At 51.8% G+C, this 16,154-nt stretch overlaps 1 protein-coding gene across 1 annotated transcript; it reads left to right on the top strand.

The window, feature by feature from the left end:
* Positions 1–3,533: 3,533 nt before the first annotated feature.
* CPOX (coproporphyrinogen oxidase) lies at positions 3,534–11,813 on the top strand (the record flags this gene model as incomplete). Its single annotated transcript, XM_084280311.1, has 7 exons — positions 3,534–3,972; positions 4,055–4,198; positions 4,885–4,995; positions 5,459–5,600; positions 8,470–8,688; positions 9,996–10,100; positions 11,266–11,813. The coding sequence occupies 7 exons, from the start codon at positions 3,534–3,536 to the stop codon at positions 11,351–11,353; spliced, it is 1,248 nt and encodes a 415-aa protein (XP_084136437.1). The 3' UTR covers positions 11,354–11,813.
* Positions 11,814–16,154: the final 4,341 nt, after the last annotated feature.

The raw sequence follows: 16,154 nt of genomic DNA, 5'->3' as shown, positions 1-16,154 counted from the left end.
ACAAAAAAAAACCCTACCCTGTGCAAGGTGTCTAATGCCTTGTCTGCTAATGGCACCTCCCCCACTGCTGAGGAGAACTGAGGGCATTTGGCTGACATTTCAACCTGAAACTGCTGTTAGAGGCCCTCAGAAGAAGTTAATGTGAGAGGATTCAGCAGAAACAGTAGTAGTATGGATTTCACACTTTGCCACAAAACGCAGCCCAGACATGCTCCAGCATCCAGGCTGAGAAACCTCAGCCTGTGAAAACAGTCGTGCTTCTAAGTTTCAGCAACAAGACGCTGACCTGACAATGTGGTTGCAGCAAAGGAAATCCCCTCTAGCTATAAGAAAATATTCTTCCTAATTGGGGGAGCGTGTGTGGGGGTGTCGATCGATGGTGCAGTGCAAGGTCTAGACAAGGTAGGCCCTGCACAACCACATCCAGCCTGGGAATGGCGAGCCCCTGGGCTTGAACTAGAGACAACCAGAGGTCCCATCCACCTGCGTTCCTAGGTGTTATCAAAGACAGCACTCAACCAAATACAGAGGGAAAGAAAAATAAATATCATTAAATGGTCATCAGCATGAATGCATCTCACATGTCTTTTGGCCTCAGCATTTATTTTTTTCCATTATAGTAGCATCTGAGAAACCCACTAAGAGAGTAGAGCTTCACTACAGTAAGTAACATGGAAGAGCACAGTGCACACTGCTGTCGGAGTTTTGTGTGGCTGGGCTCTGGTGGAGGAGAGGGGCTACAGGGGCAGCTTCTGCAGGAAGCAGCCAGAAGCTCTCTGCAGGCCCCACAGAGCAAACACCAGCCAGCTCAAGGCCGGCATCGTTGCTGACCAAGTCCGAGCCCACCAGCGATGGTCACAGAGCCTCTGGGAATCACATTTGGGAGAAAAAACCTCAAGCAGACACTTTTTGCCACCAGAGAAGATGATGTGAGAAACTGTGCAGGCACCAAGGCCAGTGAAGGGAAGTGGGGAGGAGGCACCCAGGTGCCAGAGAGAGATTCCCCTGCAGCCCGTGGAAAAGGCCAAGACCCCACCTGCAGCCCATGGAGAGGCCCCACACTGGAGCAGGTGGAGACATACAGAAGATGCTGTGACCTGCAAACCTCTGCCAGCACTTGCAGACCGTGGAGAGAGACAGAGGAACAGAGATCAGAGAGATCCATGCTGGAGCAGGTTTGCTGGAGGAGAAGAGGGTGGAGGAAGGCTTGTGACTCCATGGAGGACCAGGCTGGAGCAGTCTGGGCCTGAGAGACTTTCTATGATTTATGAGTGCAGCCCATAGAAGTGACCTGCGCTGGGGCAGCTGGTGAAGAGCTGAAGCTCTGTGGGAAAGGACTGAGTGTTGGAGACAGTTGTGAAGGACTGCCTTCCGTGGGTGGGACCCCACAGTGCAGCAGGGGAAGGGTGTGAGGAATACAACACACCCCACTAAGAAGGAAAACACTGGTGAGAAACTCACCAAAACCCCCATTCCCTAACCCCTCCCTGTGCCACAGTTGAGGGGAGGAAGGGAGAAAAATCATGACTACAGTGAAGTCTAAGGAGGGAGGGGTGGAGGGAGGCACTTTAAAATCTGTTTGTGCTTCTCATTATCTGACTCTGGTTTCACTGGGTGTGTAGTGTAATAAATTAGAGAGTTTCTCTATTTCATGTTGAGTGTTTTGCCTGTGACACCGATTGCAGAATGATCTCTCCCTGTCCTTATGTCAACTCCTGAGCCTCTCAATATATATCTTCTCCCCCATCCAGCTGAAAAGGGGAATGATAAAGCAGCTTTGGTGGGTCTCCAGCCAGGGTCAAAACACTACAACTGGTTCTTGTGAAAATGTTTAGGTAAATCCAGAGGATGCAATTCAAGAAGAAACTGATCTGAGCCAGCCCTGGATAAAGAACTGTGGAAAGCTGCTTAGTGCAGCCAAATTAAGCAGACTTATCACAGCCTTTAAGATGATAGTGCCCTTCTCCTACAGCCACAGATCTCTCAGGCAATTAGTGACACATTACTTCCCTCACTCCCATCTCCAGTGGCTGAGATCTCCTGGCTCAGGAGGCATCCTGCCCTCCAGCTGATGGCAGAAGAGAGCCCAGCTCAGGCCCTAGTTGCAGAACTTCAGCAGCTTCACAGCATCCTCTGCTGCCAAAGAGCAGAATCAGATTAGAAATGAGCAAATGGACTAAGACTCCAAATGAACGTTATTATTTTACAGGCATCTCCTCTTCTCCCCCCCAAAAAAATTAAAATACCTCTAGTGAAGAGAGACAGCTAATGAAGCCCTGGTCTATATTAGGGACAAATCTCCCTGCCTTCCCCAGAGCTACCTTTGAAACTGATGTCCTCGTGGGTACTACAGGTGGAAACCAGTCCTGAGATACCAGAAGCTCACTGTTTCCAAGAACAGTCTCATACCAAATTAGAAACCTGGCTGGGCTTTTGAGGTAGATGTTATTTTTCCTCAGCTGAACCCTCTTGAGTCCTCAATAAATGTCAGGTTTAATAAATGTCACTACTTGCTAGAAAATAATGTCCTTATTTTAAAATGTAACATTAATAAAATCACCTGTTTGATTTGAAAGGAAACTCCTAGCGCTCACTTCAGCACATCACCAATGGCTGCACTGTCACTTAGGTGCTTGCTCGAGGAAAACTGGCCTTTCATTTGGTTGCTGAAGTCCCTTGAGCTAGATGGCTTGTTGCCCTGTCCCACTGTTGATGCAGCTGATGACAAGGCAGACGAGAAAATACAAAACCATTTCAACACAGTGCCAACGTATCAGCACCAAGAAAAATCAAACTCTGAACTGTAAACTGGTGCCATACAGTACCTTTCAACACCTGTCTCTACATAACCCTTCCCCTTACCACTCTGAATTCCTGTTGGAGAAAAAACCCCAAACCAACAGTGCCTCAACTCGAGGAAGAACAAGGGCGGCAGCAGCACACACCCTCTCAAGCCCCTGAGGAATACTGAGGCGGTGAGCCCACAAACTGATGGGATTCTAAGAAATCATTACTGTGAGCGCAAAGCCAGCGATGCCACACAGAGGTGAGCGATTCCGTCTGGTTCACGGGACAGCTCAAGGAAATGACACCTTTATTGCTACTCCAGCCCTGCCCGGCCCTGCGTACGAGCCTGTACTCACACGAGCGCAGTCCGCAGCGGCTGCACTGACGAAACCGGGTTATGCGGTACTAGGACGCAGAAACGCTCTATGGGGGCAAACACTGCAGCCCCCTCTCCCAAACCCGCACCGGGCGGGCTCCCCCCGCCGCTGCCTCTCCCAGCCGCACCACCGACACAGCCGGGCGGAGTGAAGAGCGGCTGCGGAGCCCCTTACACCACGTCAGAATACCGTCCTGGAGCAGACCCTCCCATACGTACCCAAACGCGTATTTATACAACGCGCCGAGCTGCCCAGCCCGGCCCCGCTCCGCCCGGCCCGGCCCCCGCTCCGCCCCGGCTCGGCCCGGCCCCCGCTCCGCCCGGCCCGGCCCCGCTCCGCCCCGCCGACAGTGCGGCTCCGGTGTCCGTCATGGCGGCAGCCGTGCAGCTGCTTCGCGGGGCTGCCCGTGTGGCCAGCACCGCCCGCGGCTCGCCCGCCCTCGCCACCGCGGTGGGGCGGCGGGCGCTGGGCTCCGCGCCGCCGGGAGCGGTGGCGGCGGCGGGCCGGTGGCGGCGGCGGGCCGCGCTGTGGGGGGCGGGGGCGCTGGGCGGGCTGGGGCTGGGGTTGTGGCAGCGGCAGCGGGCCGCGATGGCGGCGTCCGAAGAGGATGAGAAGGAGGAGGAAGAGCTGCGGAAGCGGTTCATGGCGCCGCCGGTGAGCGGGCTGCGGGAGCTGCGGCGGCAGCGGCGGGAGCTGCGGAGCCGCATGGAGCTGCTCATCATGGAGACGCAAGGGGAGGTGTGCCGCGCCCTGGCCGCCGTGGACCCCGGCGCCACCTTCTCCATCGACACCTGGGAGAGGAAGGAAGGTACGGGGGGGGGGGGGGGGGAGCCGCGGGGGTCACCCCGGGCTCGGTCAGCCCGGCGCGGGGTAACGCTGGCATTTGGCAGGGGGAGGCGGCATCAGCTGCGTGCTGCAGGACGGCCAGGTCTTCGAGAAGGCGGGCGTGAACGTGTCCGTGGTGTCCGGGGTCCTGTCCGAGGAGGCGGCGCGGCAGATGAGGAGCAGAGGGAAGTCGCTCAAGGCCAAAGACGGTAAGGTGTGCGGCGGGGAGCTGGGCTGGGGGACCGGCTCGCCTTGCCTCGAGTGTTCCCGTGCGGGTGCTTCGGCAGCAGTCGGAACGCGGGGAAGCCGCTGAGCAGCGCTCAGGGGAAGGTTCCCTTCCTAGCACGGTGGTTTCTGACCAATAAGCCTGGTAGGTGGACTTCCAGACCCCTAAAAAAACCCTAGGTGTCAGAAGTGCCGCTCCTCTGATCTCGCTGCGTTGAGCAGTGAGCTGCAGAGACAGGTTGGTTCTCAGTAATGATGCTGTGAAATCGGAGTTAGGTACCGAAGAGGTGGGCAGAGAGAACTGAGAAAGACCTGAAGGCTGAAGAGGACTGAACCCACGTTCATGCAGCAAAGGGTAGTGCTGAGGACTGGTTGTGGTGGAGAGCCTTAGCAGCAGGTTTTACACCATCTTCAGCTGACAGGTGCTCCAACATACTGTCACAGTTTAGGGCAAACACCAAAAACAGCATTTAGGCGCACAGAGAAGTGTGTGGATGGGAAGTAAATTGCACGCTGATTAATAATTACAGTGACCAAATGTGGGAAACTTCCTTGTGGTGGAACAGTAGCTTTGGAACCTAAGGAAAAACAGTGATATTCCTTAAGTGATAATAAGTTATTTGGAAAGCTGAAGGTGTTTTTTTTTTCTCCTGTGCATCTGTTTATCCAGGGAAGCTGCCTTTTTGCGCCATGGGCGTCAGTTCAGTTATCCATCCCAAGAACCCTCATGTCCCAACCATGCACTTCAACTACAGATACTTCGAAATCGAAGAAGCAGATGGTAAGAATGTTAAGCCAGTAAAGTACATGTGAAATGTGTGACTCCACATGAAGCAAGCGTGAACGCATGGCTAGGGCAAGAGGTTAGGAACCGGTCCAGGTTTGTTCCCAGCTGTGCCAGGAGTGTGACGCTTGCATCGGGTAAAGGGGCTTGCAGTGTGCCTTCTGCAGATCACTCCACGGGTTTCAGGTTGAAGTTAGAATGTAGGAGGTTATGAACTGGTCCAAAGCATCGAACAAATGGTTTTCACTGCTTGAGAACCTGTTTCATGTTTTCCTGAAGTCACTGGTCATCTCGCTGCCTCAAACACGGAATCTTTCACGATTGAGGTTTAGGGACACCACTGAATAATGATTGGGTTTTCTATTGCAAAAGTAGTTGTTAGTTCTTGGTGAACCAACAGCAAAGTGTTTATTTTTGGAAGTTTAAAAGAAAAATGTCGCCGCTTGCCTCTCTTCTGTAGGAACAAAACAGTGGTGGTTTGGCGGTGGGTCAGACCTCACCCCAACTTACCTGAACGAAGAGGATGCCGTTCATTTCCACAAGACCTTGAAAGAAGCCTGTGACAAGCATGATCTGAAGCTGTATCCCAAGTACAAGAAATGGTATGTGGGGAGAGATGTGCTTGTGTTCCCTTTGCTGGAGCAGAAGGTGGCACTGGGTATCGCCATTTAAGTCCATTCCAGAACAGCAGGCTCTGCCCTGCCTTCTGAGTATCAGCAGACCCTAATGAAAGCCAGCAGAGAGGCACAGATCTTTTCAAATCAGAGGGCTGACAACTCAGACCATAAATCCACAGCCTGAATAAAACCCAAGATTTTTGTAAGCCACAGACCTCACTAGTCAATTCAAAATTTCCTTTTAGCCTTTGGTATTAAACTAGGACAAGGCCTTTGCCCTGTGGACTTGCACTAATTCTCCTTACCATGAACTCATGGTAAATGTGCATGACTTCAGTGTGAGCTCTTAAGCCAACGCTGCAGCTCTGCAAATGCCACCAGTTTTTCTGCCTTCAGTTTGACCTTTGTTACCTTGTGTTTTTTCTGCCAAGTAGGTAAAGGAGCTTCCATGTCCTTACTATAGAAGTTTCCTAATTTTGATAGAGCTGCCCTTTGTTTTTATATTCACCGAGCATTATACAGCATATTCTGTAAAGATGCAAACTTTGAATGTGCTTCTTGTGTTGAGAGATAGAAGTGATGGCATCCTGCACTGTTCTGTGGGAGCTTGCTGCTCTGTGTCTGATAATTGTATCAGCTGCAGGCTGAGGTATCTAGGAAGGAGGGGTTACCCTTTTGTTAACTACCAGGACTTGTCTGAGGACAGGAGATAAGGTGGGTGTTGGAGCTTGGGTGTGAACCACTCAGTCCAGAAACACATCTTACACCACCCTAAGAGGACAGTCTTGTTCTCTAAGGAATTTCTGAGTGGCAGTTCTGAGTGCCTGCCATTATGGTCAGGCTTTTTGCAGTGGTTAAGTAGGCTGGTATTGCCAGCTGCAGGGGGTGGGAGAGGAGGGTGCCTGCTCTTACTCTGAGGGCAGCTTGGGAGGGGACTGCCTATTGTATGGACCAAGGCAGTTTTCTCAGTCCCAGAACAAGTGTTTGCTGTAAGCAGCAGCTATGTAGGGGCATGTGGTTCTCACCACCAGAGCAGCAGGAATCTCTTCTGAGCTTCTAATTAGCATTGCCCCTTTTACCATCTTTCTCAAATGTAAAAGCTCATTACACTTAGCACACCGTCTTCCTAATCTAGCTATAGGGGCTTTGTCAGGCTTCTTCACTTTTGCATTTCTGACTCACCCTTTTCCCCTAACTCTTCCTGCTGCTTTAAAAAAAAAACAAAACCAAGAAACAAACCTCAAGAAACCTCAAAACAAAAAAACCTGTTCATCACAATGAAAAAAAACCAAACTCCAACCCAACAAAGGTTATCTGTTATATCTCAGTGCCTCTCCCACTCTGGCCATGCCACTTATGTTGCTTGGGAACAGCAGTTGTGGAAGGAGACATCCATGGAAAACTAGTCCAAAAGAATGGCAGGGTTTCCTTGCTGTTAATGGTTTCTGTCTCCCTTCCATGTCTTCCCCCATGTGAACACTTGCAGAGCATGGCTGCCCAAGCAAGCAGCTAGAAGCAAGATAGGGTGTGGATATGATGAATCAGCTAACATAGTAATTGTGCACCTATGTCCTCCCGGTAAATACAAAAGAGATTAATTGCCTCTGCCCTTACGCCTTCATAAACTTGAACATGAGCCACAAAAAGCCACTGCTAGAATGACTCTTCCAAGTTTAACTATTAAAACTCCTTTTTCTGAGAAAGGCTGGCTCATTTTTCATTTCTCCTTAAGCAGCAGTGGCTTTCTTCTGTAGTCTTGGATTTATAGATTTTTGCCATTCTCTAGAACAGCAAAAAGAATACATTATCTTCCAAGCGTGAGTTCATCTGAAAGCCCTACACGTAATTTGGGCTCTACATGTAATTCTGGGAATGAAATCTAGAATGAGTTTTTAGGGTGAAGTTTTGAAATCAGATGTCTCTCTTCCTTTCAAGTAGAGGATGTGTATTGGATTGCTCCACCTTGGAAGCATCTCCCACGGTGCCTGGGCGGTGCATGTTCAGTGACTTGTGTGGTGGTAACGCAGCTTTGCAGAGACTGTTTCATCGGTTTTCCCTGTGGGTGAACAGCAGGCTGCCTTCCAGATGGTGCTGTACCCTCCTGGCTCTCAGCAGTTGGTGGGGCAGCGCAGCAGCCGGTGCTGCAGGAGCTCAGTTTTCATCACAGGTGCTGTCCTGTGCCACATCGCTGGTTGGAGTTCTGTGTTTGTTTCTCTCCTGGTTTTGGTCAGGATGGAGTTAACTTCATTTGTAGCAGCGGATGGAATGCTGTGTTTGGGAGTTAAAATGAAAGCAGTGCTGATAACACCCTGATGTTTCTAGTTGCTGTCAGACAGTCAAGGACTTTCTCAGCAATTCATACTTCTCTACTCATGAGAAAGGAGGGGCGAAGCCAGGACAGGTGACCTAACTGACCAAAGAGAGTATTCCACGCCAATTACGTCCTGCCCAGGATATTGGGGGCGGCTCGGGGACGTGCGGTTTTTGGGGGACGGTCGGGTTCCGGGACGGCTCTGGGTGGCACGGCCTGAGTTGTGGGTTTGGTGAGAAACTGCATTGTGTATCAACAGCTTCATACATTTTTTGCTCTAAAGTCCTGTTAGCATTGTTACATTTTATCTTTCTGTTATCTTAGTAAACTATCCTTATCCCAACCCACGGGCCTTTTAGTTTCTTGGTTTTGAGGTTATTTGCCCCTTCCTTTTCCCTTCCCTTGCCTCTCACCCCCTGCCCCCCCCCTCCTTCCCTCTTCCCCTGCTCTTTTCCTTTAAGGAGCAGTCAGCTGCGTGGATCTCGGCTCTCAGCCGGGGTAAAACCACGAGCCGTTGTCACTGCTGTTTGCTGCCCCTCCTAGGTGCGATGACTACTTCTACATCAAGCACCGCGACGAGCGCAGAGGGATCGGCGGCATATTCTTTGACGATGTGGACTCTCCCTCCAAGGAGGAAGTGTTCCAGTTCGTGAAGAGCTGTACCAAGGCTGTTGTGCCCAGTTACATCCCCATTGTGAAGAGGCACTGCCGTGACTCCTTCACGCCGGAGGAGAAGCTGTGGCAGCAGCTGCGGAGAGGACGGTGAGTGCTGACGGAGCAAAGGAATACCTGGGAGGTGGATTATACTCCTGAGAAGAAAACAGGCTGGTTCTTCGTGGCTGCAGGGTTCCCGTCCTGTTGTGGTGTGGGCTGTTTGTGTGAGTGCTGCAAAGCTTGCCAGAGAATGCCATATAAAATATCAGAGTTTCTTTCTCTCCTGCTCTTTCAAAAACCAGGAGAAGCTGCTGCTTTGTAACAGGCAAAGGGGCGTGTGGTGTCGTGACTCCCTCCCTGTTCTGCAGTCCAGGGACACGGGATATAGGACCGCCCCGTGACAATAAGGAGCATAAGGATGAGGGAGTCATTGCTTCCTGGTCAGAAGTGATGCTAAACCCCAGAAAGTAATGGAGTAACTGTACCCAAGAGTACTTTCAGCTTCTTATGTACATATTTGTTCTATCTGACCATGGCACTGCAACGAGAATGCAGTGAACTCTTGGTAAGCAAAGACACAGAGGGGTTTCTTTTTCTGGCTTGCTCCAAAGGCACTGTAACTTAAGAGACTTTTGAGGATGCATGTGAACACAAACAAATTAATGCTGCCAAAGCTTAAGGAGGTTGGTAGCTACAGTTGTACTCCTGTACAAATGTCCTGAGATTGTGCAGGCATATGGAGAAATGAGAATACACGTGCTTTGTGCAGAACTGGAGAGTCTTTTATTTCTGCCTCTTCTGCAGAGAAATCATGAGAGCAGTACAGAGACAGCATAAGCATTCAAGTCCGAGGCAGCACCCTGGAGCTGTCTGACTTGTACTGCTTTTCAGCTCTCCCTGCAGAACAGAAAATCTTGTTCTGATCTTGCTGCTTAGGTGTCTTTCAGCATGGAGGACTGCACACTAGTTTTTCCTGTGGTCATTTCCAGTTCCTTTAAGGCTCCTCTTATGTCTGACACCACCACCACAAAAGGGAATACTAGCATAATGATGATCTTATAGGTCTTTTCCAACCTCAAAGATACTATGATAACCAAGCTAAACTGGGGTGTTGAGCTTGCCAGCAGGGTTGAGACCTAGGGGAAGCTAGTATAGCACAGTGCAGAACACTCTCCTTCAGTAGTTTGCCTGCTCTCATCTGTTGCTCCCTATGCTTTGTGGTGTGGCAAGGTCACACTTGCATTCCTCTGCAGAAGATGACAGAGAACAGTTGGCCCCTAACCAGGGTTCATTCTGACACTCAACACAGCAGAAAGGCAGGCTGGTTTTGTTTGGTGTCTGGTAGTTGAAGAAGGCACAAGCAGCTGCTGATAATATAAACCTGTTTTTCTGTTGCGTCTTTTCACTCCCTGTAGGTATGTGGAGTTCAACTTGGTTTATGACAGGGGTACAAAGTTTGGCCTCCTGACACCAGGATCAAGAATTGAAAGCATTCTTATGTCTCTGCCACTGACTGCAAGGTAAGGGCATAACTATGCAGATAGGGACTGTTTTTATTACAATACTTTCTAGGACTACATCAAAGCTGTGTCCTGGTGTCCATTCTCTTAAGGAGTGGTTCATGCTTGGTACAAGAACTGTCCATATACATGCAGATGCTTCTCTGGGCTCGTACACTCGCCCAGTTGCCAGTAATGATAAAAGTATCCAGAACATAGCCTACTTTCTGACCCAAAAAAAGTGGTATTTTTTGTGCTTAGTACCTCTTGCTAGATTTCTCCTGCTTGCTCCATGGTTTTTGTTTAGTAGCTCCTTGAAACCATGTGAGCGTATCGGCAGTCCTGACAAGCCTTCCTCATGGTAAGGAAGCTCCAAAGCGTCTCTTTGGTCTCACCTCACACCTGATGACCTCATTTGGCTTGCAGTATCAGCAAACTGTCATTTACTCTTTATGCTCCTTTTTTAGGTTGCATTTAGGTATGCTGAGTAGCACAGACCCTAATGTGAATTTCCTAAGACTCTGATTAGTGACTTCCCCCCACTAGGATAACTGACCTTTGCCTGCTACCCCTGCATCATGGGGCAGTCCTGATTATACCCTATAGGTGAAGCTACCATACAGCTTCATCCCACTGCCAGTGCTAGATGTGTCCCTCACCTGCTGGTGTAGCACCATCTTACCTTTTGACTTTATTGCTGGTTTTGCTTGTTCTCATCACCATAAACAGCTCACTTAACAGCATGAATAGGCCCTTCCTGAAAGAGAGAGGGAGAAAAAGAAAAGGTGCTACACATCCCTTGTAATTGCTGACACTTTTCTCCCTCTGTCATGCCTCTTAATTGTCTTTTTAGTTAAAAGCTCAGCTTTCATCAACTTTTGCTTTTAAAACCAAGGTTCAATAAGCACTTCCTGTCCAGCTTCTGGAAAAATTTTCCCTGGGTGGCTAAAAATACGGCATCAGGAACAAAGGATAAAATTTGAAGCTGGCAATTTCCTTTAGGGCTCATGTCCTCACTCTTCTTGTCTGGGATCTTTCTGCATCTCACCTTCCTTGTGACGCTGGTTGTCAACTGTGTATGTAGCTTTGTGTCCCCAGAAATGGCCACTCAAGCCCAAACACAGATGGTTGTGGGAGAAGTGGCAGCCAGCTGGGCAGTCTGAGCCAGCTTCCCCTCTCTCTGCAGGTGGGAGTACATGCACAGCCCTCCAGAGAGCTCCAAAGAAGCAGAAATCCTGGAGGTTCTGCGGAATCCCAAGGACTGGGTGCACTGACACAGATCCTGACCAAGGTGGATTGCTTACACTGAGCCATTGTGAAAGAACAGTAACGCCTGCAAACCAGTTAATTCCAACTGCTGTTGCACGGCATTGTAGTATAGGTGTCTATACTCTTACCTGGTGCCTTAACAATGCAGTAGGCGTGTTGTAACTTGCAAATATGTGAACTCATTCGTGAACACTGATCACCTGAAGTTACCACCTCGCTGATGCTGCCTGGTGAAGGGCTGGCGATACCCTCACAGGACCTACCCTGCACGCTTAAGAACTTCCTCAACTGATTTGTGTGACTGCAGAATTGTACAGCTGCTGTGAAGTGTTTTTCCCAGTGGAATGAAAACGTTAATCTGTGCCTAAACAGTACTGCTTACTCCCAGAAAATGTTGGGATGCTTTAGAAATATATATTTTTTTTTCTAAAAGAATAAAGGGAATATTTAATATGATTTTAAACCTTAAAATAGAGTCTGGAAGTTGTGGAAAAAAGGTGGTACTTCAAAATATGCGTGTGGTTGTCTACACTGGCTTAAGGGGCAGGTGTTCTAAAATGTGCTGCAGCAGCAGCACGATTTAAGTACGGATTAGTAGCTGCCCAGTTCTGCTTGGGGGGTCCCAGTCTTGCCATCAGAAGGCTGCCTGTCCCTCCTGAGGAGAACAACCAGCCTTTCCCTGCTGCGCCTCTCTGCTGTGACCAGAGCAGGACTGCGGCCTGCCCTGGGCACCCGCTCCGTACGCGGGGAAGGTCGGCGGTTGGGCAGGGGGGGAGAGCAGCGGGGACGGGGGGTGGGGCGGGTACCCGAAGTGGGGGTACGGTGCGTGTGTCCTATTCCCCCCGCCCACGCCGGGGGCCTGGGTAAAAAAACAAGCGCCTCCTCCCCGTCGGGGAATCGAACCCCGGTCTCCCGCGTGACAGGCGGGGATACTCACCACTATACTAACGAGGACCGAGGTGGCCGGGTGCTCGCTTCCCGCCGCCACCTCCTCAGGCGCCACCGCTGGCGGGTTTCAGGCCCCGGTCCCCGGGCTGAGGGTGAGACCCCCCCCCGCCGGGCCGGCTGGCGGTCGTTGCCCTCTGGCGTCAAGCTTCCCTTTCAGGGGTCACCGCGTCCCCTTCCGCGCCGCGTTCTCAGCTCGAAAGCAAAAGAAACAAGGAAAATAGAAAAGGAATACTAGGCAAAAGGCGGCTCCTTCCTCACCTTGTGGGAGATGGGGGGAAGGGGGGGGTGAGAAAAAGACAACTGGCCCGTACGGGGATCGAACCCGCGACCTTGGCGTTATTAGCACCACGCTCTAACCAACTGAGCTAACCGGCCGATTCACGTACTTTTAGGCGCCCGCCGCGGGTGAAACCTCTTGCCCGGAGCTGCCCCCGCGGGCGCCGCCACCGCACAGCGTCCGGGAAGGCGGGGTTCGGGAGCTCGTCGCTTCAGGGAGCTCTGGCCGGGGCACCACGGGTGCCAACCACCGCAGCCAAACTCCGCGCCCTCCCGCTCCGGTCGGCGTTTAGCGGCTTGGCAGGGCCGCACACAGACACAGTCAGCCCTCCTTGCCCAAAAGAAGCGTAGCTACTACGCTTCTCCCCCCCCACACCCCCCACCCCGGCCGCGGGAACACGCAACACCGCCGCCCCGCAACCGTTCCCGACCGCATCCCTCCGGGGCGGAGCGGGGAGGCGGGAGCAGCTCCCCCGGGGCTAAAAGGCATCACCTCCTCCCCGTCGGGGAATCGAACCCCGGTCTCCCGCGTGACAGGCGGGGATACTCACCACTATACTAACGAGGAGTGGGGTACGGGTGGTCCCCCCTCCACCGCGCCCCAAGACAGCCGGACACCACACCCCCACACCCCCCCCCACCCTCCGTGCCATCGCGCTGTGAGGGGAGCGGCGAGACACATCACAGCTCCAGCCCGCGCCACGCACCGCAGTACGAGGTAGCGGCTACGCGCGGGTGCTGCCGTATCCCTCCGCCCAGCCCAGGGCTCTCAGCCCGGGACGGGGAGCGGGACGTGCCGCCAGCGTGCGGCCGCGCTGCTGCGGGAGGGAGGCCTGCCTCACCGCGCCCTAAGCGCGCTGCAGGGTAACGGCCCGGGGCTGCGCTTCTGCATCCTGCTGTCCCGGTGTCCGCCGGGATCCTGCACGCGGAATGCCTGTGGGCGTGCTGGTGGCTCCGGAGTGCAAAACGCAGCGGTTAAAAGCAAGCGAGAGCAAGCCCGCTGCTGGAGCAGCACCAGCTGCCCCAACAGGGAAGGGAAGGAAGGGCAGGAGGCAGCACAGCTCGGGGTTCTTTTGGTAACTGAAGTTCTGCGAAGGGGAGAGACGGGAGCCGGCGTACCTTTCAGAGACAAGAGCAGCTTCAGACACCCCTCAACTCCCAGGGCCACTGTCTCTTTGTTCAGTGCGGTTTTATGACCCGTTTTTAAAAGGGCAGACAATGGCAGGACAAGGGGGAATGGATCGAAGCTAAAGGAGGGAAGGTTTAGATTAGATATCAGGGGGGAGTTCTTTCCAGAAAGAGTGGTGAGGTGCTGGAACAGGCTGCCCAGAGAGCTGGTGGATGCCTGGAGGTGTTCAAGGCCAGGCTGGATGGGGCCCTGGGCAGCCTTGTGTAGATCCAGGCCTGGAGGTTGGTGGCCCTGCCAAAGTTGCAGACGGCTGTGAACTGATGAAGACCATTGGGGAGATGCTGTGTACCACCTACGGTTCTGCTTCCTTTTCCCCCTGCAAAACCGTCAGCCTCTGCACACTGTGCTGGAAGTTGTCAATAGTTCACAAGTTGTTGTGGGCGCAGACAGGCTGCTGCCTCACGGTGCAACTGCCACTCGGGACTTTTAGGGTGAAGGACTGAGAAGATTTAACATTTTCGGCATTAACAGTTTTCATCAGGTGCCCTGAGCTTGTCTGAAACCTCACTGACATTTAAGAAATACAGATGTAAAATAATGTGTCCTCCTGAAAACAAAACCAACCAAAGAAGAAAGCCCACTCAAACTGAAATGGCCCCCACAAGCTTACGAGATACTTAGATAGTTGACAAGGGTGGATTTTAAACTATTCAGAATCATAGGGGTTGGAAGGGACCTGGAGAGATCATGGGTCCAACCCCCCTGCCAAAGCAGCTCCCTAGCTCATATTGCACAGGGAGGCATCCAGACGGGTCTTGAATAGCTCCAGAGAAGGAGACTCCACACCCCCCTGGGCAGCCTGTCCCAGGGCTCTGTCACCCTCACTGTGGAAAAGTTCTTCCTCATGTTGGTGTGGAACTTCCTGTGCTCCAACTTGCTGCCATTGCCCCTTGTCCTGTCCCCACAGACCACTGAAAAGGGGCTGGCCATTTCCCCATGTCCCACACTTTAGATATTTGGAAACGTTAATCAGACCCCCAGAATTAATCGCAAAACTAAAGACTTAGCCTGACTTTCCCAAGACCTTTGAAGAATTTAAGTACAGGAAAGACCAAGCACAACAGTAGCTTCACCGTTAGTGCAGCTGCAGACAGGGTCAGTCGCCTGTTCCGGGACCAGGGTTAAGCCCAGACTTTTACCTGCACAGCAGTAAACTCTCCAGCCTCTCAGTTTCGTACTAAGCCTGGAAAACTCTGTAGTTTCAGCCTCTCCATTGAAAAAAAAAAAAAAAAAGGTTGTCTACAAGACCAGTGAGTTATGGGACAGCTGCAGGGATCCTCCTTTTCATAGGGCACAACTTCAGGAGGCAGCTCTGATGGTGACTGTGATGGCGGCCATCACACTGACTTGCTGATGTCACAGACCACCTCCTTGCTTCTTGTCCTGGTAACACCAAGGAGACTTGGAACAAGTGGGATCCAGACAAGCAAAGGCAAGTGGCTGCTGTCCTTTGGGTGGCATACCAAAGAGGCCGTTTGCTAAACCACAGACTAACCATTGGGCTTGGCAGCAGATGAGGAAGAGGGACATAATCTTTAGCGTGTGAGTTATCACCGGCGCTTGTGTTAAGTGCTGGTGGATGGAGCAAAACGGCACATGTACATGTGAGGGAAATGCCTGGCAAGTGTGGGGACAGACTGGTGGTGTGCACTCGTGTGCCACACAGCAACTGCCAGCTCCTGATCACACCTTCCTGCGGGTTCCTGACCCTCTGCAGACTGAGCAATGATGCACTTAAACTGACTTCACAACTCAGGAAGCATTACAGAGAAGGTATGTTTATTCATTGCCGGGTGCACAGGGGATCACCCCACCACAGACGTGCACACCAAACATGGAAATTCACCTGAACTACATACAGTAGGATGTGACATCCTCATGGCATTTCACAACACACCTGTACAAATGCACAACCTGTCCCGCTTCGTATTAAAATTAGTCCCAGAACATCATTTCCATGAACTCCTCCCAATCGCACCCGCGCACCGGCTCCTGGTGGTGGTCCTCGGGGGTCTCAGCGATGAAGGCTTGAAGTCTTCATTGGGTTGAACTTTTCACCTCCTCCCCCTGACACATGTGTAGTTGGGATTGTTCCAGATGGGCACAGTTATCCTTGGGCTGTTTCCTTCTCATCTATCCCAGGCACCACCGTCCTTGGGATGCTTCCTCCTTATCAGTCCTGGGTCCCCTTTAAATTATCTCAAGAACACTGATCACTGGAGACTAACTACACTAGAAATGAGTTGTTCAAAGGAGACACTGCTTATGCAGGGTCACCTCTGACATAACCACTATGGCAGTTCATCCTGTTCGCAAGCCCCCCTTTGCAAGCATCTTGCTAGCAAGCCCCCTTTAACCCTTTGCAAGCATCTTGCTAGCAAGCCCCCTGGATC

The sequence above is a fragment of the Gallinula chloropus genome (genome assembly GCF_964237585.1).
Source record: "Gallinula chloropus genome assembly, chromosome: 1".
Lineage (NCBI taxonomy): Eukaryota > Metazoa > Chordata > Aves > Gruiformes > Rallidae > Gallinula > Gallinula chloropus.
The sequence above is the reverse complement of the archived record's forward strand: the minus strand, read 5'-3'. Positions and strand labels throughout refer to the sequence as shown.